This window comes from Pseudorasbora parva, chromosome 4, assembly GCF_024679245.1.
Source record: "Pseudorasbora parva isolate DD20220531a chromosome 4, ASM2467924v1, whole genome shotgun sequence".
Lineage (NCBI taxonomy): Eukaryota > Metazoa > Chordata > Actinopteri > Cypriniformes > Gobionidae > Pseudorasbora > Pseudorasbora parva.
The window spans coordinates 8,710,687-8,738,681 of NC_090175.1; the positions used below are offsets into that span (position 1 = coordinate 8,710,687).

A 27,995-nucleotide genomic window follows, 5' to 3' on the forward strand; every position below is an offset into this window, starting at 1 on the left:
AAATAAACTTTTATATTTATTATTATTTTAAATGATTATTGCCCCTGGCGACGTTCATGTCAAGTGGTGTGTTTGTATGTTCCTGACTTGTTGCTATTAAAAGTTTCCTGTTCCAAGTTCTCCTTTGCCTTCGTGAGTTTCATCTACACCACCTACCATTTGTTTTCATTATCTGTCTTGTTGCTGTCATTCATTCTGTGCACTGGAGACATCTGTCATCAAGACACATTCCTTGTATGTGTAAGCATACTTGGCAATAAAGCTTGTTTCAATTCTGATAAACTTGTATAGCTAAAATCACCTGAATGAGATTTAAAACATAGCATAAATTAAATAAAATCTTTTATTGTAGGGCCTTTTGGGAATCAGCTTCCAACTGTGATTGGAGGGAAAGGGAAACTGAGCTAGTTTATGTTTCCTCTGGATGGGTTTTGAGATAGAGGTGTGAATGTTTTGAAATTTTTCTGGAACCTGGCAACCCTGCGGTTAAGTTAATTTTATATTTGACATTGGTGAAAACGCCTATCATAGACTCATACTCAAGACAAACTTGGAAATGCATGAGTAGGATTTCTTTGTACAGCACAAAGCAAATTACTCCTATAAATAGCCCTATTTATCAGCCCTATAAATCAATTAATTTAACCCTTTCTCATTATGACATGTAAAATATTGTTAAAATATCCCTTTGATGGCTCTGGAATTTATATTCGATTTGTTTGTTTTTTTTGTAAATATAATTAATATTCGAATTGCAAAACTCTGTGACTGGTTGACCAATAGAGAGAGTTTTGAGGTTTGGGGTGTAGTACACCTTGTGATTTCATACAGACTCATTTATCCCTGTAAATCTAAACTCATTAACTGTTTGACCTAGAGACATGAAACCAAATGTAAAACAGTGTATAGCACAATAAGTCGTTTTGCTAGTTCTGTCAAACAAAATGATTGGGTTATGGAAACATGTCTCCATGGTTAGAAAGAGTATGCAGCGTAGAGAAACATACATTACTGGTAAACATCTTTACTGAGCATAGTTGAAATGTCATGGATGACAGGATTTTCAACTATGATGCATCATTCTGTCATCAGTATCATAATTTTAAAAAAGTATTCTGTTGGCAGTGAGTGTTATACACACTCTTTGTGCGCCCCAGGCTCCTTGTGTTTTAACCGCCTGCTGTCCCTCACGTTTTTCCAGAAGTGCACTGAGTGCATGAAGGTGAAAAAAAATCAACTCTGAGCAGAAAACCGCCCAACGTCATTGTGTTTTTCCCCCACTGTCCAATAGATTGAATGGAGCGGCTACCTTTTTTTGTGGTGACGGTTATCTTGATTAAACTGACAGCATCGCTGATTTAGGAGTTGCCTAGCAACATTAAAAAAAACTAAATTAAATTTCACAATTAAAAAACATCAACCAAAAAAAGCAGTGTGGTGCATGAAACCTGAAAAGCACATTCTGTCTGATCTGAGCAATAAAGTGCGCACACCCAACTAAAATGGAGGCGTAGTTTGAGAGAAATTCTAAACAAATGTTAGCTGCTGTTGCTGTAAAATATTTAGTCCTTAAAAAATGGTCAAAAGCAGTGCAAAAACTCCGTAAGCATGACAGATTTTCTCTTTTTTTTTTACTATGACAAATGTGCTTTAGAATCACAGTTAACGCAGCCAAAGAAAACTAATATTTAAGAGGTCAAGAGCCCAACTAAAGCTAACACTGATCACCATAATGGTGACCTACAATTGTGACTCTTTCCGTCATTGTGTCTGTCTTGTTAATAGCAGGTGTTCATCACTAATGGTCAGTCATCATCACTCACTCAATTAATCCCCTAAATAACTTTAACAGTGATTTAGAGTTCATTTTAATTTTTTGAGCAGATATTATTTTATAATAAAAAAAGTGGGAAAAAAATTGTTTAATTAAGCTTGGAGCTAAACTATGCAAGACAGTGGCCCCAAAAGAGCAGCTTTGGTATCACCCCTGCTGCACCCCTGCTGCACCCCTGAAAAGGGTGTGTCAGACAAAGGAGACAAAATGTGCAGTATTGGGGGGCTCCAGGATACAGACGCAATGATTTAGAGAGTGGGTCCAATATCATTGCTCTTTGAAAGTGGATGGGTCTTGGCCCTCCCACATACAATGGTTCCAACGCCAATGCTATATTATCAGATAATAATAAAAAACAGGGTTTGCATACCATTAGCTTGAGAACCATTTATTCAATTAAATAAAAGCTGGAAATAAAATTGTGTTTTGCAAAAATTTCGTTTGCTTGTTACATTACATTGACCAGTGCAGAGTTCATTAAAAATTTTAGAATAAGAAACAGATTAGTCATAGTCTGTATCAAGATATATTTGCAAAAAGAACGAAAAAGAAACCCATAGATTCTTTTCAAATCATGGTGTTGATGACAGTGATGATGATGATGATGATGATGATGATGATGCCATTTCAGACACTCCAAAGTATATCTTTTGCTCTTGCTTTAGAACAAGCTATGCGCGTTTGTACACATGGAGGACGTTTTTGCAGTTTGGGCAGACATGCTCTACATCCTTGCAGGAATCCAGACAGAAGGGAATCAAACAACACGGCCAGATCCTGGATTGAAAAACGTAGTGATTTATTTTCATATATATATATTTGACCAATCTGAAATGTGATGAATGTTGTTCCTTACCCAAAAAAGCCTAGGACTGCACAGAGGACCCACACCAGCATGCCATTGTTAAATGTCGTCTGTGTGACGATCTTCTTTTTGCAGTATGGACATTTCATTGCCGCAGGGACATCAGCCAGACGTGGTTGAAAAATTACTTCTTCTTCTACAAATGCATAAAAAAGAGGTAATACTGATGAAAATGAATAATCATTTGATTATAAACCTCTACCATGCTATTCTATACAGAAGCATAGTGTCCTTGCTGAAAGCTTCTAGTACTTGAATGCAGGGTCTGGGTAATCTAGGGCTTTACTGCTTACCCTGGGCTGGGGCCGGGGCTGGGGCTGGGGCTGGGGCTGGGGCTGGGGCCGGGGCTGGGGCTGGGGCTGCGGCCGGGGCAGCAGTCTGCTGGACAGTGACGACGGACACAGCAGTCTCTTGTTTTTCCACTGTAGTTGGAAAACAGAAAACCATGATCTCCAAATGAACCACAACATGATGTTTTCATTGTTTTTAAAGGTAATATCAGAAGAAAATATAAGAATATAAAGCATACTTAATACGTTCTCCAAAGTTTACAGGCCATAGAATTACAAAGTATCAGGAAGCTGTGGAATTAATCTCATCATTTTGTTTGTGATAATCGTGCAGATTATCCTTCAACACCCGGCTACATATGAGTAAAATAGCCCAATATATGACGTTTATATATCTTTATTATCAAGGAGACACTATCATCTGATCACATTGTCTCTTACTGACATGAACACAGTAACAGCAGCCAGAGAAAAACTATTGTTAAACAGTCAAGTTGAAATACCCATCTAAAGCAAACACTGATCACCATAATGGTGACTTCAAACCAAACTATCTTCAATAAAACATACACATCTAAACCTCTGTTCATTCTCGATAAGAGCTTCTGTAGTCGTCTGACAGAAATACAGTCAGTCTGGTTAGTAATGTGTGAAGCTGCTAATGCTGTTTGTGGAGTTTAATCCTCTGATCAGATCTTCAGAGCTGCCATGCATTTCAATATTGTTTTGCAGTGCAGTTTTTAATCCAACCAAAAGTCAGTGTCTGTCTGACATGAGAGCTTGACATCAAACAAACGTTTGGTTTAGACTTCAACCCGACTTTCATTTTCAACCAAAATATGACGTCTGACTGACGTTGGATTCGTTGGAGTCTATAGCTGGGTTTCGTTGGAGTCAATAGCTGGGTTTCCCTGACTTCTTTACACCTTTTCTCTTTTCAGGTCCTCCTATTGTTGTTGTTAACACAGTTCTCAATATATCCTCTCAAGTTTCATCACAGATAGTATAAAACATGTCTGGGATTGCTCAGGGTGCCATCTTGGACCGCTGTCCCAAAGGCCCACTAAAGTGCTTTGAAACGAGCAATGTGTAATTTATGTTGATGCATGGTACCGGTTTTATCTGTTTCTCCTCATAATCTCCTGCATAACGCTTTAAAATAAAGCATTCTGTGCAGAATTCAAATGGGTCCGATATGTTTTGCTGTGCTATCGTGGGCTGAAGCTGCAGCAGTTGGCCATCCCAACTGAAAGCATATTTACACTGTCTGAATCATTCCCTGACCCCTATTTACTGCACTATGTGCCATTCACCATGTGGAAAAGAGTAAATGAGTGAACATATGACCGATTTCAGCCGGAGCTTCAGTGTCTGTTTATAATGTAGGGGGCGGGGCTTCACATTCTAGAGAGCATTTGATTGGACAGAAATTCTGAAGAGAAGCTGAAGTGCAGAGTGATATCATCAAAATCATTGATCCATATTGGACGGAAATAAGAGACTGTAAGTTTTGAACGCTTATATATCTTCTAAATGTACATTTTGTCATTTTTTTGGAGCACACTAGCTCATAGATAACCTTAAGTGTTTGTGGTAACTTCACTTCAGAAAAACATGTAGAATTACCATTGTTTTGTTGTTTTTTCTTTGCTGGCACTTTTTTTTTTGGGCTGCCAGCCTTTTTTGGTTCACTATCCTTTCTTGGGTTTTGATCCACCGGTTGAGGAAGGTAGACAATCTGCGGCTGTGGCGGCTGCATCTGGTAGATATAGTGGGGCTGGGGAAATTGTGCTCCCATCATTTGTGGTGGATAACCAACTAGTGTTACGAGTGCATAGAAAGAGAGGTAATACAGATGAAAATTAATAATAATAATAATAATAATATGATCATAACCCTCAAACATACAATTGTATACAGAAGCAATTGTACTTGTTAACTACTTGCTAGTGCTTGAATGCAGCGTCTGGGTGATCTTTACTGCTCACCTTGGGCAGTCATAGGGATGTTGGCCATGGGAATCCCTTGTGTGTTCACTGGAGCTGGAAAACAGAAAACCATCATACTTATCCCATTAGAAAATAAACCTTGCTCTGGCAAACCATGAGATTTTAAATGTTGCAATTATGAGATTAAAAAGTCTACAAAATGTAGGTTTGGTCATCTCACATGGCATATAATAAAGGCAGCCTCTTCTAGCAAGATTTTTTTATATTTATGTAAACAATATAAATGCCAAAAACGCTGTAATTTTGACCAGGAAAACAAAAATCATTTATTCACTTTTTTCCCATTCAAATTAACCCTTTAAACCCCTCCAAAAGTCTGCGCTTTGTATCGCATCACTTCTCTTTCATTAAGTGCTTATGTTGTATCTGCTAAATATGCAAATATTATGTGTGTATATTTATTATATATTTGGTAACACTTTACAATAAGGTTCATTAGTTAACTACATAGTTAACATGAACTAATAATGAACTGCACGTATAAAGCATTTATTCATCTTTGTAAAGGTTAATTTTGAAAGAATCCAAAATAATCAAAGATATTTGACTTTGAACAAAGACATTTGTTTTACTGTTCCACCCCCTCTCTCTTATCAGCGGGGCTGTTTGGGATTCCTAAAGACAAAGAGATGTTGAGGGCCTGTAGGCCAAATGGTGCCACACCTGTAGTACAGTGTGGGAAGTCTGGTCTGATTGGTCAGTTTGAATGTCTCAGGGTTTCAGTCACATGGTCAAGGTTTTTTGGTCAAGAAGATTGCAACTTTTGCTCGGGGGTCTTTTTGACCTCTGATGCGGTCTTTTGCTTTGGCTGTCGCTTCTAGGGGCCTTCTTTGGCTCTTCTCTTTGCTCTCTCCTTTTCTCTCTCTTTCTATCTCTCCCTATCTCTCAGGTAACATTCTACACATGCTGGGTACGATTAATGGTATAAGTTTTTATCATCTCATTCATCTATTTTGTAACTATTTTAAGTGTAACCATAACCGGATTTTGTCATTAAATTCTTTCAATTATAAATGATTTGCTAACTAGCTTTGGTTTGGTATTGACTTTGAAGTGCTCCCTATTGCAATACAATATAGTCACATTAAAGCAGCGCTCTCCCACATATTTTGCTATTGTAACTGCGCTTATTTCCGTCGTTGGTATAAGTTGCAGTGGGTGGTTATAGACAAGAAATGTACAGTTTTCTACCATCACGCTGATAACGTTTCTTTAGTCGTTCGGCAACCCTGCAGTCAGAACCACTGTAGGCGATCCACCCTTACAATTTCAACATTTACTAATGCATTATTAAAATCTCGTTAACATTAGTTAATGCACTGTGAACTAACATGAACAAGCCACGAACAGCTGGATTTTTTTTACTAACTAACGTTAACGAAGATTAACCAATGCTGAACAGAGGTGTTGTTCATGGTTAGACTAATGCATTAACTAATGTTATTACACGGCTCTGTGAAATACTTGATTCTGATTGGTCAATCGCGCATTCCAGTGGTATGTTATTTCCAGATAACACCCGCTCATCCGGGTACTGCGAGTTATCTTGACCGGCACTACTTCTGTGCTTAACGCTGGCGCCATCTTGTGGCTTAAACAGCCGTGGGTTACAATGGAAGACTTCAAGGCAGGTTTCCTTTATAACGTTTTAAATATGGATATTTTTCTTACACAAACGCATCGATTTGAATCAGAAGGCTCTATTAACCCATCGGAGCCGTGTGGAGCACGTTATTTGACGGACAGCTGCAGTTTTATGGACTTCAAACACAACTACAACTACTGCTGGGATTAACGTTAGCCTGGACTTTTTAAATATAACTCAGATTGTATTTGTCTGAAAGAAGAATGTCATCTACACCTATGATAACTTGAGGGTGAGTAAATCATAGGCTTGGTTTCATTTTTGGGTGAACTAACCCTTTCAGCATTCATTTTCAACATTTAGCAGCAATAGATAAAGGCTTAAAGCTGGTTGGAACTGTTTTCCTTCGCGGAAGCTTTGCGTAAGAGCTGATAAAATATTTAATCTCAAGACAATTTTGTGTCTAATAATTATTTATTTGAGCGGTGTAATAAGCGGGATAATGTCCGCCCAGCCGGTTGTTATCGCAGAATAAACCCCTTCAGAGTGATGCTCCGCTTCGTGTCGGGGTCCTGATCACTCTGAAGGGGTTTATTCTGCGATAACAACCGGCTGGGTGGACATTATCCCTTACTTAACTAATACAGCCTTATTGTAAAGTGTTACATTATATATTTTTTAAAGGCAAGTGCCGCAGTCAGACAGAAAAAGCATGTCATTATCAGTTATTTTATCTCTTCTCTTAAAAAGTGTTGACGGTGTTTTGGAATGCTGCAGGACTGCTGGTTCTTTAACGTACAGCATTACCATAAACATTACAGGAATGTTGAAAATCCAGTCATTTCCTGAATTGAGAATCAGAGTGATGGTGTGTTTGGGTTTGATAGACAAGTGGCTTTTAACTGCTCTGGCCGTGTGACCCACATTTCTCCATGGTAATTAAGCCACAACCTACCTTTTTTAGGAACTTTAAGCAAACGCACGCACACACGCACGCCCTCGCACGCACGCTCGCACACACACACGCACGCTCGCACACACACACACACACACACACACACACACTTTACTTAACATACACTTACATTTTAGGAATATCACCAACACCGATTAAAAGTAACTAGTTTATAGTTTGTTAGTTGGTATGAGCCACAGTAAAAAAAAAATATATAGAAATGAACACAAAGTGAAAATAAAGTGGTATTTTGGGCTATGGCTACAAAAACTACAGTTACCATGGTAAATCTGCAATACCAATAAACTGTTACAGTTTTTCACTTTTGCTAACAAATGTTTGCCAATAATTAAAGTACTTTTCCCTCAATTCTTAAAACAGAAACACACCTACATCTCACAAATAGTTCATTAACATGGCAAACCTGATTCAAAATGGAATCAATGTGTCCAAACACTAGCACTCGTTCTCCATCCAATATAAACAGCCAATCAATGCGCAATGCCTTTCAAAATACTGCATTACTTCTCATACTTCAGTTCTACTTGCAGACAGTATGAACTCCATTGATTTAATCATTCAGTTTCCTTTTACTGTAAGCCAGTCTCCTTTTACTGTAAGTCATTCTACATTTTTTGGTTGAGTGTTGAATGTGTGTAATGGAAAGAACTTCAACACCTTACTATGCATCCGACTGAGATTTCGCAATAATTCAGTGATCGGCTACCGCACCAGGGTTCGTTTTAATCGAACCAAACATGACAAATGTGAACGCACCCTAAAGAGACTGAGACTAAGGGTGCGTTCACACTTGTCATGTTTGGTTTGATTAAAACGAACCCTGGTGCGGTTGCTCGGTTAGTGCGGTTCATTTGAACATATGTGAACGCTGCCATCCGAACCCTGGTGCTTTGAATGTTCGGTAAGCGAGCTCCTACGTCAAGCTGACCAATCAGGTTGTTACCGTCTCCCTATGTCTTTGGTTCGGTAACTTTAGGTTCGCTGTTAAAAATGCCCGTGTGAACGCTAAGCGGACCAGGACTTTATGTTTTGTTTTTGTTTTTTGGTCCGGACCGAACTAACCGAACTACAAGTGTGAACACACCCTTTAAGCACTTTTCAATACCTTTCATTGGCTAAATATTTGTAAACCAGACAGACAGATGTAAAGAGTGACTAATAGCATTATTGAAGGAGAAAAAACACAACCACCTAAAAAAAGACACATTTTGGCGATTAAGGGCAAAAAGGGCATGTGCTCTGGCCAGGTTGAGCCCTACCTGTGCATGTACCTGGTGATCCAGGATATGGAGGGGGATATGGTTCTGTTTCCATTATCAGCGATCTGTGAAGGAGTCAAATATAAGTGATTGAATGGTGGGGCAGGTCTACATTCAACACTAGCAAAGCAGCAATACAAATAACAAAACACACACACACTGCTTTTGGTGTTGAAAATCAGGACAGATGTTAAAGAAGGGTTTAGAAAATTGCAGATTCAATCATATTTGTCAGCGAGGAGTAACAATAAGCGATGGAGATGAACAGGAATGTCAATGCATAGCTTCCGCCACATATCATGGACCTCTTTGATAAATGTGGTAATCAAAGGAGGGATTTATTGAACAATAAGCATCAAATTAATCCACTGGCAAGTGTCAAAAAATACTTTTTCATCATTTTGAAGAGTGTAACTATCATTTTATCTTTTAATACCTAAACATCTATTTTTATTTACACCCATATGTGATACTCTGTACACTGAGATCTGATCCGTGCCAACATTATCTGTCAGGGGGTATTCCAGAAATCAAGGTTATCTCACCGTCAAGCATACCCTGAACTCTCGGATGATTAACCCAAACTTTGCTTACTCGAGGGATGCTGGTTTCAAAAGTGTATGTTCACGGTTAACACACAAGAGTCTCTCAACAGAGCAAATAAGTGTACATACTTGGTGCATATCGCCACCTACAGTATCTGGTGGTTTTGCAATCATTTTTTTTCCAATCCATCTTTGGGTTTAATCATCTTTAATCAATGTGAATAAGAACTATTTTGTTTGTTTGATGCTAATTATATAAAAAAGAAAGACTGGTTATACTAAAATAACAGTGAGTTGCTGCATACCCTAAAAATGTACCTTTGGTTTTTAGAACCGAAAGTAAAGGTTATCCACTTACTTTCCCATAAACATACTCAGGAATGTCACACAACCTGATTTTTGGAATTGCCCCCGTGAAGTTCATGTTCAAAATCAACTGAATGTGGATTCTGTGTCAAACAAGCCAAATTATTACATTTGAACATTCTAAAAGTAAGGGCTTTAATGTTTTTTAAATTATTCATAAAACAGCTATTTGTATCCTATCATCAGTCTGCACACAGAAAAAGGCCTAAATTCTGCAATTAAATGTAGAATATGGCTAGCTGTGGAACAAGACATATTTAATTAGCTAAAATAAATTAAACAAATTGGATTTATTGATTAAAAAAACCCCGCTTGTGTGTTTAAAACACAATTAAATAAATTATACATTTACATTAAGTTTAAATTAGTTTATGTTAAAACTCTGAAAAAGTCATATAAAATGTATTTGCAATTCAAAAACAAATCTTAAATGTAGCCCTTTTTTGGAGTGTGACTGTGGAAACTAAAGTAAAGAACATGATTCCCATCTTTTTTAATCAAAACCATATAATATATGAGACATACCTGTGTGTTTCTGAAGTCGACAGAGAGCTGAGAAAATTCTGATGCTCTGTCCTATAAAGACACTGGAATAGTATATGAGACTGTGAGAATAAGCCCTGATATGGCCGATATGAGGGGTGGAGCTGAATTTTAGGTTGGGAGGATGATGCCAATGTGTTTTCAGAAGTTCCTCATCATATCATGCAAAATAGTTCTGCTTACGTCTGTCAGCTTGTGCATTTTTGCTCAGTCTCAGACTCTCAACCTTTATATTCTCTTAAATTCTTGGCATAAACACACCGATAATAGGATTGTGGGTGTATGCATTGCAATGAAGCAGCTAACCCCATTTTTTTGTGTTGAATTTGGAAGTAGGAGAGTTTATAGTGTATAATGCAGACATCGAGGATTTAGTTTTCTTTGTGGGTTTGGTGTTTCATTCTGCTATCATACAGGACCATGATCTGAATATTTCATTCAAAGGGCTGGTATAATGATATTTCTATATCTATTTATATATATAATACATCTTTTGAAAGTGAAGTACAATAATTGAGTGCAGATTGAGCAACCCCTGTTGGCCCGTGAGGACAGCTGAAGTTGCTGGTTAGAAGCTAGTGTGCCACCTAATGTTTAAGAAAAGTAGCACATCGATGCTCTTAATATGTTTTTTTTCTTTCTTTAATTATGATTCATTCATCATCTTTCAGTTACTTTCTAGTTTTAATACACAAAGAGAAAGTCTCATGAAATGAATAAAAACAGAAATAACGAGTCTTTGGTGCTGGACACTCACCTGCATTGACCAGGACCTCAGTGAGATGGACTGTGGATGATGGAGACCCATATAGAGATGGTTGGGGGCAAAATGAAGCTGACAGATCTGTAAAAGGATCAAAGCACAAGATAGAAACACTGGAACCCATTGTGGATGGGCTGCTCCAGTTATCCACACCTTTTATCTGTATTATTTATTTGAGCTCATTTCAATGCAAAGACATTATCTAATAACAACAATGCACCAATCTATATATTACTTGTTTTAATGTGAAGCAAATATAGTTTAATCTCCTAACAAGGCCAAATATTAAGATCTGGGTAGATTAGTTAAGTAATCAGTTTTCATAATCAGTGTTTTGGATGCAGGAGATATGGACAGATCTGAGCAACACTGGCCAAATTATTATGGCAATGCAACTCTCAACACCACTGACTTGTGTTCTTCTGCAGTGCATTCTGGGTGCATCATATAAAACTCATCCATGATTCCCAGAATGCACTGCTGCATGAAGCATGTCACTGTTGTTGAGACTCATGTGTTGATTCTTGATGTTTTAGTGAGTTGTCACAGGAGTTCAAAATCAGATTATTTGATTAAAACACTGCTGGCCCTTGATGCTACAATAATCAAAAACATAAAATGAATAATATCACCCATACGATTAAAGTTTAGACACTGGATAAGTGTGTCAGGCCACTAGGTGATGATTGTTAATAACTAGCAAAAATACCTGATCATGTTTTCTCTTGGCTTTTCCATCTTTAAGGTTGTGGTTTTGAAACTCACAGTTACAGAAGTCAGAGAAAAACTGATGTTGAAAAGTCAAGGGTCAAGAGCCAACTAAAGCAAACACTAATTGTCATAATGGCGACTTCTGATTAAACATTTTCAAAATATTTTTTAACTGTTTAATCCTCCTCTGCTGAGATCTTAAGATATATATTTTTTTATTTTCAGTTGATTTAATCTAAGGCTGTGGCTGAAGTCAATTGTAGTTGTGCTTCTCTTTTCCTTTGTGATTTTGCTTGTTAACAGCAGGTGTTCATCACGAATTGATTATCATGGATTATCTCATTAACTTTAACACCGCTTCAGTGTTTCTTTAACACTGAAGCTTGGAACAATATGTACTCTATCGACGTCTATGTTTCAGTTGTTGCGGGGAGGTGGAGGTGTGTGTGTAAAACACGTGATTTCCACAGCAAATAGAGCTAAAATAGAACATATTTTATTCATAAATATTTACACATTATAAAAACATTCATTTGCAAATACAGTGCCAATGGAAAGTTTGTATGATCCTTCCAGCTAAAGTGTAATTCTATTACTGGTATTAAATATTTCTGTCATTATTAGAATTTTTTACTGTCATGCAAGAAACATTTCAGACCAGCCTGACAATTAATTATCATATCATATCACATCATATCATATAATCTCATATATCATATCATATATATCATATATCATATCATACGTATGATATGATATGATATATCATATATGATATCTCAAATCATATCATAACTTTTGTTCTATATATTTCACAATGTTAAATTAATGAAAGTATAGAAATTACATATATTTGATCACTCATCATTAAATTCGTTTGTAAATGTGAATGATGTTTTTGCAGTTTGGACACGTGTGCTTCACATCCTTGCATGATTCCACACAGAAGGGAATGCAACAACAGAACCAGCACCTGAAAAACACATCAGACAAGCTCTACATATCAGCAGTCTGTGAATTCAAGGATATTAAACGCTTAAATGCTACAGTTATCATACTCACACAAAGATTGCAAGGCCTGCGCAGATTAACCAGGTGAGCGAACCAGTTATATGTTCGATTTCCGTGGTGACCTCCATCATGCAGTGACGACAGATAACACGGCGCGGTACATCAGTGAGACCCGCATCCACCATCTGTGTAACTGCACATGTACAAATGCATCTATTAAATCAGGGACAAATATCGCATATAAAGTGCCACAATTATGCATTTTATGACCTTTTATATATCAAAGGCTCAAGGGAAAGTTGATTTCTCCATTCATCACCCCTTTAAAATGAATATTTTTCATGTCACCCAGATTAAATTAGTCCTCTTGCAGAGATTTAATCTATATCCTCCACCATTCAAAAGTTTGGAATCAGTAAGATGTGTGCGTGCGTGTATACAAAATATTAAAGTGCCCCTATAATGCAATTTTGAAGGGATGCAATTTTGTTTTGTAGTGTCCTACATTAGCATTACATCCATTCAAGATGAAAAAAAGAAACGCTTGAACGTGTCTGGCTTCCAGTTATTTTACCTGTACAAACACAGTCTGTTATACTCTTTAATATAGCAAACTTTTAATTGTTAACATTCTTTAATTTCATTGTCATAATCATAAACACACTGGTTTTGTAGCGCAAATATTGGAATTGCTACGGCAGCGCAGAAAACAGCGTCTTCTCGACATGTCGACAACACAAACCAAACTCTTCCAATCTCAACTACATCTCCAGTGCCAATGATCACAGGCAGCCAATGAAGACTATAGACTAGCATTACGCAAATGTTTGCAAACCTACATCGGTTCGAACAGGAAGTGAGAGGAGAATTACTGATGACTTATTTCGGCATTTCAGAAATGCTTCTTACTTTTAGGAGACAACTCGCTGTATTACACATGAAAGAAAATGTATCCAAAAATGGTAATATAAAAATATCCTGTAAGTTTCAGAGCTGAAAACGTCCTTGTTAGTAAAAGAAAAGCTTTTATAGACACCAGGCCCAGAAAACGATCGTCTGCGCATCTTTGCGTCCTCGCACGAAAAAACACTGCCACTACAACACGACTAATTCAGAAGCCCCGCCCACCGACTCATGGAGCTGTGAAGAATATAGCAAGATATTGTGTTATTCCTGGTTGTGGAAGAACACAGTCGCTGCATAAGCTTCCTTCGGATCCTAATATTAGGAATGAGTGGTTGAACTTTATTTTTAATGAAGTTCCAGCTCACAGACATATTTACTTCATTTCACTGCGGGATCATTGTAAACAAATCTCCGGTCGATGCTGGATTTGGATCCGACAGGAATGGTGCAACACACTTATGTGAGTAAAACGTGTTTTTTATATTTAATAGTATTGCATTGTTATACATCATTTTGCTTATGTGTACGTGTCTAACAGAACATACCTTTAACACGCTGGACTCAGACACGTATGGTCCAGGGCTTGCAAAGCTCAACGTCCCAGGGCTGTGTGTTACCCAGACGGGCTACCAAAACGTAACCCTGTGGGCAGGCCGGTGAATATCTTAATATTTCTTTATGTTCTGTGGTGTTCTCTCTCTCTTGACTTGACATTTGAAGGGCACGCGCATGTGTGTGTGTTTATGCTTATATCGACCGATCGTGCGAGCTATGTGATACAAAAATAATAGTCCAATCAATCGCGGGTGGATGAGAAATAAATCATTGTGTTTGTTTGATAAAAACCTTCATTCCAGTTGCCGCTTTCAAAACAATCCCTCCCTCATGTGAAATGAACTGAACAGGGGAGCTGAAGCTTATTAAATATGCAAATTTTATCCAATCCTAGCCGTGGGCGTTTACTTCCAAGTCTCCAGTGCGGCACGTCCATCAAAACCCAGCGTTCAGGAGAGAGCCTCAAAACCAGTGTAGAAAATAGCCTATTTCTTATTAGTTATGATGTTTTTGAATGTAAAAACAACACGAACATCTTCAGTTGACCTCAGACAACAGTAAAAAAAGAACAAAAAAGACAGTTCATGACACCTTTAAAGTTTTTTTCTTTTATTAAACTTGTACAGTGTCCTCTAAATGTTAGGAAACCCTCTAGATTTCAAGGTAGGTGTAACGAACTGCTCTGAGACAGAAGGTTGGTTGAAGATCCAAACGCAGTATTTATTGAAGGGTAATCCAAAGTCGTAGTCCATAGAACAGGCAAAAGGTCATAACAGGAAATCAGTCCGAAAAGGCAAACAAAACAGAAGGAACAGGCAAAAGGGTAATCCACGGAGAAGGCAAGAAATCAAAGACCAAGATACATGAAAACAGGGAAACGCTCAGAAATGCAGTTGTGACACTAAACAAGACTTTGCAATGAATGACAGAGTGAACAAGCTATATATAGGCAGAGGTAATGAGGTGATGAGACACAGGTGTAAACAGTGAGTGCTAATGAGTCCAAGGATTATGGTTAATGAAGTTTGTGATGGAGTGACAGTCCGGGGTGGAGTGCCCTCTGGTGGTGATCACGGGCACTCACACTGATGAATTGTGACATAGCCCCCCCTCAAAGGAGCGGCTTCCAGACGCTCCTAAAACTGTCCAGGAGGGAGGTGGAGCGGAGGCGGACATGGGGGCGGGATGGAGGGCCAGGCCCATGTAGTGGAAGAGAGCCTGGAGATTCAGGCAGAGCAGGAGGCCAGAATGGAGCTGGCCCGGTAGATGACCAGGGTGGCGCAGACCGGGCAGATGACCAGGGTGGCGCAGACCGGGCAGATGACCAGGGTGGCGCAGACCGGGCAGATGACCAGGGTGGCGCAGACCGGGCAGATGACCAGGGTGGCGCAGACCGGGCAGATGACCAGGGTGGCGCAGACCGGGCAGATGACCAGGCTGGCGCAGACCGGGCAGATGACCAGGGTGGCGCAGGCGACCGGAGCGGAGCCGGCGGTCTTAAAGAGCCCCACGGCGGAGCAGACGACCACCACAGTAGAGCAGACGGTCTTGAAGCCCCCCATGGCGGAGCAGACGACCACCACAACAGAGCAGACGGTCTTGAAGACTCCCACGGCGGAGCAGATGACCACCACAGCAGTGCAGGTGAGGTTGAAGACCCATACGGCGGCGCCGATGACCACCACAGCAGCGCAGGTGAGGTTGAAGACCCCCACGGCAGAGCAAGTGATCCAGCCAGAGTCTTCTCTGGACTCGGGGCGGGAGTCGGAGTCCTCTCTGGACTCGGGGCGGGAGGCGGAGTCCTCTCTGGACTCGGGGCGGGAGGCGGAGTCCTCTCTGGACTCGGGGCGGGAGGCGGAGTCCTCTCTGGACTCGGGGCGGGAGGCGGAGTCATCTCTGGACTCGGGGCGGGAGGCGGAGTCATCTCTGGACTCGGGGCGGGAGGCGGAGTCATCTCTGGACTCGGGGCGGGAGGCGGAGTCATCTCTGGACTCGGGGCGGGAGGCGGAGCCATCTCTGGACTCGGGGCACGGGCCGGAGCCCTCTCTGGACTCGGGGCACGGGCCGGAGCCCTCTCTGGACTCGGGGCACGGGCCGGAGCCCTCTCTGGACTCGGGGCACGGGCCGGAGCCCTCTCTGGACTCGGGGCACGGGCCGGAGCCCTCTCTGGACTCGGGGCACGGGCCGGAGCCCTCTCTGGACTCGGGGCACGGGCCGGAGCCCTCTCTGGACTCGGGGCACGGGCCGGAGCCCTCTCTGGACTCGGGCCGGAGCCCTCTCTGGACTCGGGGCACGGGCCGGAGCCCTCTCTGGACTTTGGTCAGTGGCTGGAGGTTCTGGAAGATCCGCTGAGACGACACGAGGCTCTGGAAGGTCCACTGAGACAACACCAGGCTCTGGAAGGTCTGCTGAGACGGCACGAGGCTCTGGAAGGTCTGCTAAGACGGCACGAGGCTCTGGAAGGTCTGCTGAGACGGCACGAGGCTCTGGAAGGTCTGCTGAGACGGCACGAGGCTCTGGAAGGTCTGCTGAGACGGCACGAGGCTCTGGAAGGTCTGCTGAGACGGCACGAGGCTCTGGAAGGTCTGCTGAGACGGCACGAGGCTCTGGAAGGTCTGCTGAGACGGCACGAGGCTCTGGAAGGTCTGCTGAGACGGCACGAGGCTCTGGAAGGTCTGCTGAGAAGACACCAGGCTCTGGAAGGTCTGCTGAGAAGACACCAGGCTCTGGAAGGTCTGCTGAGACGGCACGAGGCTCTGGAAGGTCCGAGAGCGCAGAGGCCTGTGGGTTGGATGGCGCTGATCTAGGGATGCCACTTGCACGCACTGACATCAGCGGTGAGTCCTCCAGGCTGGATGCCAGTCTCACTTGCATTGGGACCACCTTACTGGTTTCATTTGTGCCGTTTATGACAACCCGGAACTCTGCATTGATGTCCATGATGCCTGAAGGTTCTGGAGTGGTGTCCATCTTGTCCAAAGACACAGCTTCGGCTGCCATTTTGTCAAGGGACACTGGGTCGGCGGCCATCTTGTCAGAGGACACAGGCTCAGCAGCCATCTTGTCCAAAGACACAGGTTCGGTGGCCATTTTGTCAGAGGACACTGCCTCGGCGGCCATCTTGTCCAAAGACACAGGTTCGGCAGATGCAGTGGAAATGTCACAATCCTCCTCCATGACACCCACTGTGAAAGCAGAGCCGCTTACCTGAAGAGCATAATCAAGGAACTCACTCAGGGACCCTCGAGGACCATCACGGACGAGTTCGCTTTGTAACTTCTTGTTGAGTCCATGGCAAAAAAAGTCAATCAACATAAAGTCCGGGAGGTTGGTGAAGTTTGCAATGTTCAGAAAGTCTATGATGTGGTCCTCGAGTGAGTGAGTTCCCTGGCATAGACGGACGAGACATACTGCTGGATCCATGGTGGCAAAGTCTTCTGTAACAAACTGCTCTGAGACAGAAGGTTGGTTGAAGATCCAAACGCAGTATTTATTGAAGGGTAATCCAAAGTCGTAGTCCATAGAACAGGCAAAAGGTCATAACAGGAAAACAGTCCGAAAAGGCAAACAAAACAGAAGGAACAGGCAAAAGGGTAATCCACGGAGAAGGCAAGAAATCAAAGACCAAGATACATGAAAACAGAGAAACGCTCAGAAATGCAGTTGTGACACTAAACAAGACTTTGCAATGAATGACAGAGTGAACAAGCTATATATAGGCAGAGGTAATGAGGTGATGAGACACAGGTGTAAACAGTGAGTGCTAATGAGTCCAAGGATTATGGGTAATGTAGTTTGTGATGGAGTGACAGTCCGGGGTGGTGTGCCCTCTGGTGGTGATCACGGGCACTCACACTGATGACTTGTGACAGTAGGGTTGTAGGCGGCCCTGTTAGTGTCCACACGAACATGGGCATTTTCAAAACCGCAGCATTTTCAGTTTAGTTTCGCCGTTCGTCCACATGCAAACACAGTATCCAGTCAGTGCACTTTTTTGAAAACTCCTGCCAAGATGAAGATTTTTAGGAACTCTGGTTGCAGTGTTGTCATGTGAACAGTATAACCGGAGATTTTGGCTTATGTCAGAACCAGAACCGGCAATAAACTTTATCCAGGCTTCTGATTGGCCAACATGGTTTTAGGGTTAGGGTTGTATTTGTTGGTTTGGCGTGCTCCGAGCACTTCATAGCGGTTTTGTGCGTTTTCATGTGGAAGCTTTTATAGAGAAGGGAAAACTATAAAAATACCCATTTACATGTGGACTAGGCCTATTATCAGCATAAATCCTTATTTTTCAGAGTAAATCCATTGGAGACCAGCAATAATGATTTTCTTTTTGATAACATAATGGCAGTACATACACTCCACAATCACATGTGTCCTTTCTGCTGCCTGATTGGTGGAATTAATGATTACCAATTAAAGAAAGATACACAAACAATTAACAATTAAATCTTACAGTGGAAAGCACTGTAATATAAAAAGTACATTTAAATGGTTTATCCTCCTCATAATATTAACCGTTTGTGTTTAACTCATGAAATGAATAAAACATGAGAAGTGATGGTTCTTGGGTGCTGAACACTCACCGACAGGGATCATGGTGGGCTGGACATTGATGGATGGACCCCCGAACCCATATGGAGGTGGTTGGTAAGGCGCAGCTTGTGGATCTGTAAAAGTCAGAAACACTGAAACCCACTGCACTGGAGATGTATAGGATGTGAGATCATTCACTTTATCTAAAAGCCAGTTAGTCTCAAATCACTGTAAAATATGATCCAATTAAACAAATGACCAGTCAAAGAAAACACTAGCCATGATTACATTCACCCATTGGGTGTGGCTCAATGGGAATGAACACCTTCAGTGTAAACGCCTCAATCGATCTGAGTGAAACTGTGATTAAAAGACCTGATATAATCCAATTAAGAAGACAGTGAATGGTGAGTCGGTGACCAGGCTAAAGCTTTATAAAAAGGATACAAAAGCATCACACAATGATGTCGATGCCAGTGAGCCAGATGCCGTATATGTAAAGTGCTCAGGAAGCATACTATAAAGTTTTGCAAGATAGAAACCCTATTATTCAGTCAAAACACTGAGCTCGGCCATTACTCTGTGCACGCTCCTGTGAGTGTGTGCCAGCCGGCTGTTCACACTGTTGTCATGGCTCCCAGGATAAGTGCAAACACGCACCATTTTAAGAAATCAGGCTCAACAGAAAAAAAACATAGACTGTCACTGTAAAAAAAAATATGGATGTACTGTCCGTGACGTCACCCATAGGATTCGGATAAGCTGTTCTGAAGCTTAAAGTAGAGACGAGCTGGCCGTTGCCATCTTGCGAGCGCGTCATCGCGTCACTCCCAGATAACAGAAAATGGGCAAAAAGGCGGGATGTGGGCGGAGCTTATGTGACACAATGACTATAGACGGCGGTTAGATGGCTATCCACCTGTAACCACGCCCTTAATTATGCAAAATTTAAGGCTTTATATAATGTAAACGAATGAGTTATAAAAATTTTTACTTCCCTCACAGTTGTCATGAAGGTCAAAATTAGCCGTATAAGCCAAAACCACAATTTGTAGCAGGCTGTAAATATGTTTTTTTCTTCTGTAAAGTTGAGAATTTTAACATGAGTCTCAACGAGATTCTGCTCCTTCTGGAGCCTGCCCCTAGTGGCCAGTTGAGGAATCGCAGTTTACATTACTTCCGTATTAGCTTCAAGAGAGATTGCTGGAGGTGCCGCTTGAAAAAAAAAAAAACCTGACTATCGTCTCTTCAATAAGGCAAATAAGAAATAATCATTTTTGTAAAGCTTTAGCTTGGTCGCCATTCTCTGCCATTAAATGGAGGAGCGCGTGCGTGCAGGACGCTTTAAAAAAAAATCTCCTTTTGAGTTCCGAAATAAAGATAGAAGGACATAGGGCATTGGAACAACAGCAGAGTGAGTAAAAGAAGGCTTTAACTTTCATTTCAGGATGAACTACTGCTTTAATGCGTATTTGGTGTGCGCTCCCAAATCCCAGAAATTTGGCCCGACCCCAGAGTTCTCCCCCCGTGTATGTAAGTGGTTAGATCTAAAAGTGTGGAGAAGGGGTGGTGCACTGATAAACTGTTAACAAACGGAGGTAAGACTGCTGAAAATATATATGCCTCTTATCGTTGATAGGCCGAGTGCTCTCCACTCGTGTGAATTATCTGAACGTGCTCCTCCCAAACTTTGTTAATAAAACATCATGTATTTCTCATAAAGTGGTGGGCGTTCTGGTTTCAATATGGCTGCCGCTGCATTATCCAGGTGGATGCTGCACATTTTCCATGGAAAGCACTTTGAGTACCCAGAAAAGCGAATTTATATAAACGTTATATCTGTAAAAAAAACAGCTCTAAACTGCAATAGAGTGTGTGCTGCATCCATCCTTGTGTTGCCCCTAATTCATAAATCAGTCCGGAGTAAAATTAATTATTATCCCAAAAATAAGCGAACCTAAACCTGCTCTGGTGTCAAAACAATGGCGGTCTGTGTATGGCTCATTCAGGGTAGCCGGCTTGTTCTGAGACACTTATGATTTATGGGGATTAATAAACAAGCACTGGGTGGATTCTTATCATTATAGGGTGGTTATGTACACACACTACCAACGCACATGTATGTTCAAACACCTTATAAAAGTAGAATTAGATAATAGGTGCCCTTTAACACACAACTGACATCACTGGCTGAACCATTGCACATCACACGACTTCCTGATAACCCATCCATAAAACAGATCTTAATGGTGCCGTGGTACACGGAAAAGAATCTGGTGTAGGTTTAGTTTGAAGTTAGTCAGCTGTATTTGTTAATAAAAACTAACACTATCATGGATAAGAGCAGGAAGAGCAGTGATAGGGTACACAGAACAGAAGCAATGTGTATTACAGATAGCATTCATGTCAATATTAAAATGTAAAACATAATTTGGGAATTGAATCTGATTCAGGGGGAATCAGATGCCAAATCCTGACTGACGAGTGGAGGAGCTGGTGATGGAGGAGGGTAAATAAGCCCCGGGAAAAGGCGATAGCAGCTGATCATACTGAAGAGCTCATATATATGAGCATGCTGTGATAGGTATCGTATTCCTATAGTAGACGTGATCAGCTGACAGTCAGTTGATGTGAGCTTGACTAACCCCCTGCCAGAACTAACGCTGGGTTTAATGATCCTGAGCTAGCATGAACTAACAGCCAAGAGTTGTATGTTTATTAACTAATGTTAAAAATTATGAATAAATACTGCAACCAGTGTTGGGGGTAACAGATTTCAAGTAACTTGAGTTCGGCAATCAGATTACTTTGTCAAGTAACTAGTAATGCATTACTTTTAAATTTACAACAAACTTTTACAAATAAGAGGTGCTGTAGTCCAGAATGTTTTTTTTGCTGCGCCCTCTACTGTACATGTGTGAAATTGCATTTCCTTCAGCCATAATGTTAAAATTTTGTTGTGAAATGGCCTTTACATTTGCCCAAGAGTTTAACTTTTTGTTATAAAACAAAAAAGGTGAGAAAAAGTAATGCAAAAGTAACGTAATGGATTACTTTTCTTAATAAAACACATTTGTCACTTTTTAAGGGAGTAACGTATTATTGTAATGCGTTAGGTTTCAAAGTAACTTCCCTAACACTGACTGCAACAGATGGATCGTTTGTTAGTTATGCATTAATCCAGATAGCTCATGGGACCCTGTAAAGCATTCGACTGTGATTTTATGACGTTCTGGTCTGTAATCGTCCTGTTGGCTCTTGGAAGCAGAAGATCTGACCTGTTTGAGGTGGGTAGGGTGCCTGCGGTCCTGGGTAGTTCATGTCTGTCTGGGTCGGCTGAGGACCGGGATAAGGAGGGGGTGTGTATTCCTTCTCCATTATTAAAGACCTGGGAATGAGAATACAGGAAGATGAGCAAATGGAAACAAGATGGAAGTTTCTTTATCTTAGTTATGTCCTTTTTTTCTATTTCCTATAATCTAATTTCCCTATAAACCCCACACGCTATGAAAGTGTTGACTTAAAAATGCAAACCTGAATAAAATCCCTTCATGTACTTTACATATAACAAAAGCATAACTCTTATTTCATGTAAAAATGTATGCTCGTACCTGTATGTCGTGGGGAACCGTGCAGTTGTGTTGCTGCTTCACTGAGAGAGCGTTTAGTAGGATATGGATGACTGTGAGTGAGAGAGCGAGAGGGTGTGGTTCAGCATAGCCCGTCATAAATTACAGCTATAAGACTGACACTACCTGTGTAGGCAGGGTTATATTTGGTCGGCTAAATTATGTCAACCTACCCCTTTTCCATGATAATAATGAGACAGAAACTGTCACTGTCAGTTTAGCTATTTTTCCACACATGCTGTTTAATGTTAAAGCAAATGTCAGTAGACATGATACAGTACTTGTGATTTAGATGCTACAATCCATGAACATATTAATTAACATATTAATACCAGGACTAATCTAGATATATTACTACGTTCATTTTGGTTAGGCCGAGGGACTCTTAGTTTGTATGTCCTTTTTTTCCTGTCAGTTCCTTATTATCGGCTGAATCCAGAATCGCACCCATACCCTCAAAAAGGGCTTTTTTGGAAGGGACATCCATTTGTAGTGGTGTCCGAAACCATAGTGGACATTACTGAGTGCACTCATTCAATCCCACATTGCACCGCAATAACAAATGCACAGCCGATGTACACACAACAGCTGTCCGAATTCACTCACTCGTTTTCACTCACTCCTTTAAAGGGTTACTTCAGCGAATAGCATATGGCTTGTAGTAGACACCCTTCTAATGATTGTGCTTTCTCCCCTTATATCCCCCTGAGACAAGAGATTTATACATTTTATTTCTGGAAAAATTCCTCCTATGATGGAAATTGACGATATTTGCATCAAAGGAGGAATGTTTGGAATAAGGCTAAAGACTACAGCCAGCAGAGGGAGCCATTTACGCATGTTTTGAACTCGCGCATGGGGGATGGAGATCACACTCACAGCTCAGCTCAGCTGCAGGCACTCATTTAAACAGAGCTATGGTGAGCAATGTAAGTGTTTTAACTTCTCAAATTAATTTCTATAAAAGTTAAGCTTGCAAAGGCATGAACTGAAAAGCGCCAGACTGAACTCGCGTTGTGAATGTATGCCGCGAGTGTAGTCGCGATTACCTCAGCTCTCATCACTCCTGCAGTTAGTGCTCAGTGCTGTGATACTCGCGCGGTGACTCACTCATTATATTGAACACACACGTTCAGGTTTTAATTGTAGTGTCTTCAACTCAGTCACTGTAATCCAGTAGCGGTGGCGTTGGGAATGGCCTCACAGGGCAGCGAAGCATTCTGGGAATTGTAGTCTTTCATCCCCATGAGACAAAAATACATTTTCTGTCTTTTCTCAGTCTAGAAGACACCAAATTCAAAAATAATTTCACATTTCTACTGCATTGATGACCCAGTTTAAATACAGATTCATCTTCCCAGCGCTGAAGTACCCCTTTAAGTGAACTATAAAAGAGGACTAATATAGGGAATAATTTCAGGTTCAGCCCAAGTCCCTAGACAACCGATTATGTTGTACACCTGTTTCTAGTTGAGTTCTCTTGAGAGCCTAAAACTGAGGCTGCCTCTGAAATCGCATACTTCCATACTATATAGTAGGCGGAAAACACTATGTGACAAAAGTAGTATGTCTCAATTCACAGTTTTCATAAATAATCAAGCAAAAAAGGACCCAGATGACCTCCTACTTCCGGTGAGATACTGAAGTGTGCATACGATGGATAGTTTTCAGGCACAGAAATTGAATAAAGTAAGCAAATGTAAAATAACACTGCATAATCCTCATTGATTAAACATCTTTATTAATTAATCCTTATTAAAGTCAGTCAAGTCACCTTCATTTATATACACATTTCACAATATAGATTGATTTTAAAGCAGCTTTACAGTAATAACAGGAAATTAAAGGAAGAGAGATTATTTAGTTATGGTCCAGCTAAAGTACGTTTTTGATTGATTCATTTCTGTTGTAAAAAATAATTAGCTATTTACTTTGGGGCCACTTACAAAAGTTTTTTTTGTTTTTCATTATCTTTTGTTGTTTGATTAACATTTGATTAACTTTAAGAGCGAATGCACGGATCCGATACACTGATAATGTTACACATTCATTTACTTTCTCGACTGTTTACAAGTTAAAAGAGACAACAATAGCATCCCGACCCTTGTCAGGCAAGAACGAGGAGGAGAGGATAATAAAATCCAGCACTTTTATTCATAATAATCCACAAAAGTAACTGGAAAGAAGATATGTGACTGCATAAATAACACAAGAACTGAACAAACTGAGTGCTACACACTAAAATTAAATATGGAAAAATCATGCAGTGAATTAAATCATACAATATACTACGTTTGGTTGTTAAAAATTACATTTGATTTCTTAAACTTCATATTTACAGTTTATGTTTGTTTTATGATTTAAAGTATGTATTATGTATTAAGATTTTTCTATGAATATCATGATTTGATCACAGCTGGGTCGAGTTCCTGCCTTTCCCTTCTTTTAGGTGATGTGCACATGATAAATTATATTATATTGTGCTCTGTCGGTTTATCATTGCTCATAAAACTTTAATGTTATTCCCCGTTGTGGGAGGAAGTTTCCATTAGAGATGAGCGTAGAGATGAGCGATTTCCATAAGAGAGAGAGAGAGAGAGAGAGAGAGAGAGAGAGAGAGAGAGTGAGAGAGAGAGAGAGAGAGAGAGAGAGAGAGAGAGAGAGAGAGAGAGAGAGAGAGAGAGAGAGAGAGAGAGAGAAAATGTAAAGCTTTGTAACAAACTATCTGCAAATTTGAAAGAAAGAAAAAAAGAAGAAAAAAAGAACACACAGAGAACATTCCTAGAACGTTCTTATTTGGTTCCCAAAAAACAAAAATAATTTGCTTGAACCCTTTTCATTAATAAAGAGCAACAAGCAATATGTATTTATATTAGTAGTAGGAGCTACTGTAAGGAAGAAGCCATTAAACACAAATAAGCTCAATATGAGAACACCAGATCCTGAGACATTTGATGATTTCTGACAGGAGGTGGAGCTGATCAGAAGCGTCCAGGCAGTGCCGTTTCTAGGCATAGGCAAACTAGGCGGTCGCCTAGGGCGCCAACAGCTGGGGGGCGCCAGTGAACCCCCACCCCAAAAAGATTTTTTAGTTATTTCATATATATTTTATTATTAATATTTCGTACTTTTGCTATTTCAAGGCATTATGATTAGTTGCGATTATTGGAGTGAAGTCGCCATGGTGATAGTGGCGCTGCTGTAATGAAATGAGATCATGTAGAGGGCGGCAGGGAACGTCGTCATCCGTAGCGTTGTAACGCTTGTGTCCGAGTGAAAAATGCGGATAGCTCACTTAATGTATCTGGAGTGGTTTTCAAGCTTCTGTTATCTAATTTTTTGGCCTTCAGAACATCTTAAAATACGCATATCTAGATCATAGAAATCTAAATTTTCTCGGGGGAGCATTCCCCCGAACCCCCCCAACATCTGTGATCTCAGTGATAATAAACCTAGCTATTCAATTAATGCATGTACAATATGTCCATGAAATAAGGAAGTCATATTTGCTTTATAAGTTATATTGTAAAAAAAAAAAAAAAAAAAAAAAAAAAACAGAGGGGGGGGGGGGGGGGGGGGGCAACATATGAATCTTGCCATCTTGCCTAGGGTGCCAGAAAGGCTAGAAACGGCCCTGCGTCCAGGCCCTGCTGAAAAAAACTCTGGATCAAACTGTCAACCAGATCAGGCCAGTTATCCCAATTATTAATCTCACTTTAATTCTGCTGTCATCAGAAATTGAACATGTTGTCATCATTTACGTCCTTTGAGACTACAGACTACTTGATCGGATTGCAGATTAAAGTCATAAACCTGTTTGTGTCTGCCAGGCTGAACCGGGAGGTAAAGCAGACCCTTGAGTTCGACTGGTCTGATAAACAGCAGGCCTACACCCTGGATGACCAGTGCGGACGCTACAACAACCGGAGCACGGACACACAACAGCACCCCAGCTCAGCAGTGCTGCAGGACCAGTGCGTGCCAAACACAAACTGTGTGTTTTCATTTCACACACACCTTTCTCAATACATTTCAGCATATTAAAGGAAGTGTATGTAGGATTGTGGCCAAAACTGTTACTGCAATCACTTTGAAATGACTGTAGAGCGGTGTCTCTACCTCCCTCTCCCCCTGACCCGAGGTTGCCAGATTGGCTGCAGGATCAGCAGAATGTTTGTAGATCTGCAGCTGAGGAAACTAGAGCAGATCTGGCAACCCGGATGCCCAAACACTACTGACTTCGTGATTGGTCGATAGGTGGAGGGCGGAGCTTCAGGCCAAAACACAACATGACATCAACATCAGATGAGCTGCAACAACTTTATAATGACAATATCCTGGCCGGAGAACTGTTGACGGTGATATTAGTTTTTGAAATGAACATGATTTCTTAATGTCTAGAGACATATCAGGGCCGTTTTATGATTCACTGAAATACATTTCTAACATACAGTTCCTTTAAAGGTGCTGCTTCTGCCTCACCTGATCATTATGAACAGTTTTTGGCTGTATCTGGTTCTTGATATTGCATAAGAGATCGCAGCTATTGCAGTGAGAGCATCAGTGTTTCTCTGTAGGGTGTGTGATGAGGAAGTGTGGCGTAAGTTCACTCGGGATAACCTGCGGCTGGCGGAGAGAGAGGGGTGAGTTCGGGTTAGGCCGATATGAGGGGTGGAGCTGAATTTTAGGTCGGGAGGATGATGCCAATGTGTTTTCAGAAGTTCCTCATCATTTCATGCAAAATAGTTCTGCTTACGTCTGTCAGCTTGTGCATTTTTGCTCAGTCTCAGACTGTCAACCTTTATATTCTCTTAAATTCTTGGCATAAACACACCGATAATAGGATTGTGGGTGTATGCATTGCAATGCAGCAGATAGCCCCATTTTTTGTGTTGAATTTGGAAGTAGGAGAGTTTATAGTGTATAATGCAGACATCGAGGATTTAGTTTTCTTTGTGGGTTTGGTGTTTCATTCTGCTATCATACAGGACCATGATCTGAATATTTAATTCAAAGGGCTGGGATAATGATATTTCTATATCTATTTATATATATAATACATCTTTTGAAAGTGAAGTACAATAATTGAGTGCAGATTGAGCAACCCCTGTTGGCCCGTGAGGACAGCTGAAGTTGCTGGTTAGAAGCTAGTGTGCCACCTAATGTTTAAGAAAAGTAGCACATCGATGCTCTTAAAATGTTTTTTTTCTTTCTTTAAGTATGATTCATTCATCATCTTTCAGTTACTTTCTAGTTTTAATACACAAAGAGAAAATCTCATAAAATCAATAAAAACAGAAATAACGAGTCTTTGGTGCTGGACACTCACCTGCATTGACCAGGACCTCAGTGAGATGGACTGTGGATGATGGAGACCCATATAGAGATGGTTGGGGGCAAAATGAAGCTGACAGATCTGTAAAAGGATCAAAGCACAAGATAGAAACACTGGAACCCATTGTGGATGGGCTGCTCCAGTTATCCACACCTTTTATCTGTATTATTTATTTGAGCTCATTTCAATGCAAAGACATTATCTAATAAACAACAATGCACCAATCTATATATTATTTGTTTTGATGTGAAGCAAATATAGTTTAATCTCCTAA

The 27,995-nt window shown here is 40.7% G+C and overlaps 2 protein-coding genes and 1 long non-coding RNA gene across 3 annotated transcripts; 1 reads left to right on the forward strand and 2 right to left on the reverse strand.

The window, feature by feature from the left end:
* Positions 1 to 2,215: 2,215 nt before the first annotated feature.
* LOC137072814 (cell death-inducing p53-target protein 1 homolog) lies at positions 2,216 to 11,213 on the reverse strand. Its single transcript, XM_067440764.1, has 8 exons — positions 11,030 to 11,213; positions 10,255 to 10,316; positions 8,819 to 8,883; positions 4,978 to 5,031; positions 4,616 to 4,807; positions 2,993 to 3,121; positions 2,691 to 2,835; positions 2,216 to 2,611 (listed from the first exon to the last, which is right to left on the reverse strand). The coding sequence occupies exons 1-8, from the start codon at positions 11,078 to 11,080 to the stop codon at positions 2,506 to 2,508; spliced, it is 804 nt and encodes a 267-aa protein (XP_067296865.1). The 5' UTR covers positions 11,081 to 11,213; the 3' UTR covers positions 2,216 to 2,505.
* A 1,013-nt stretch (positions 11,214 to 12,226) lies between these two features.
* LOC137072821 (cell death-inducing p53-target protein 1 homolog) lies at positions 12,227 to 27,982 on the reverse strand. The gene is made up of 6 exons (XM_067440776.1): positions 27,716 to 27,982; positions 22,369 to 22,439; positions 22,036 to 22,145; positions 18,808 to 18,891; positions 12,809 to 12,950; positions 12,227 to 12,719 (listed from the first exon to the last, which is right to left on the reverse strand). The coding sequence occupies exons 3-6, from the start codon at positions 22,133 to 22,135 to the stop codon at positions 12,614 to 12,616; spliced, it is 432 nt and encodes a 143-aa protein (XP_067296877.1). The 5' UTR covers positions 22,136 to 22,145; positions 22,369 to 22,439; positions 27,716 to 27,982; the 3' UTR covers positions 12,227 to 12,613.
* LOC137072826 (uncharacterized) lies at positions 26,023 to 27,387 on the forward strand. The gene is made up of 3 exons (XR_010904686.1): positions 26,023 to 26,074; positions 26,217 to 26,360; positions 26,964 to 27,387. It is a non-coding gene; the product is annotated as an uncharacterized lncRNA (long non-coding RNA).
* Positions 27,983 to 27,995: the final 13 nt, after the last annotated feature.

Bases quoted from the DNA above. Each gene is read 5' to 3' on its own strand.
- LOC137072814 (XM_067440764.1), bottom strand. From the start codon at position 11,080: ATGGGTCTCCATCATCCACAGTCCATCTCACTGAGGTCCTGGTCAATG. The intron at 8,884-10,254 runs GTATGTCTCATA...ACTCCTTCACAG, and splicing joins TCGACTTCAGAAACACACAG to ATCGCTGATAATGGAAACAG. The intron at 2,836-2,992 runs GTAAGCAGTAAA...ATGCATTTGTAG, and splicing joins AGCCCCGGCCCCAGCCCAGG to AAGAAGAAGTAATTTTTCAA.
- LOC137072821 (XM_067440776.1), bottom strand. From the start codon at position 22,135: ATGGAGAAGGAATACACACCCCCTCCTTATCCCGGTCCTCAGCCGACC. The intron at 18,892-22,035 runs GTCAGATCTTCT...TGACTTTTACAG, and splicing joins ACCCTACCCACCTCAAACAG to ATCCACAAGCTGCGCCTTAC. The intron at 12,951-18,807 runs GTGAGTGTTCAG...GTACATGTGCAG, and splicing joins GCCCACCATGATCCCTGTCG to TTACACAGATGGTGGATGCG.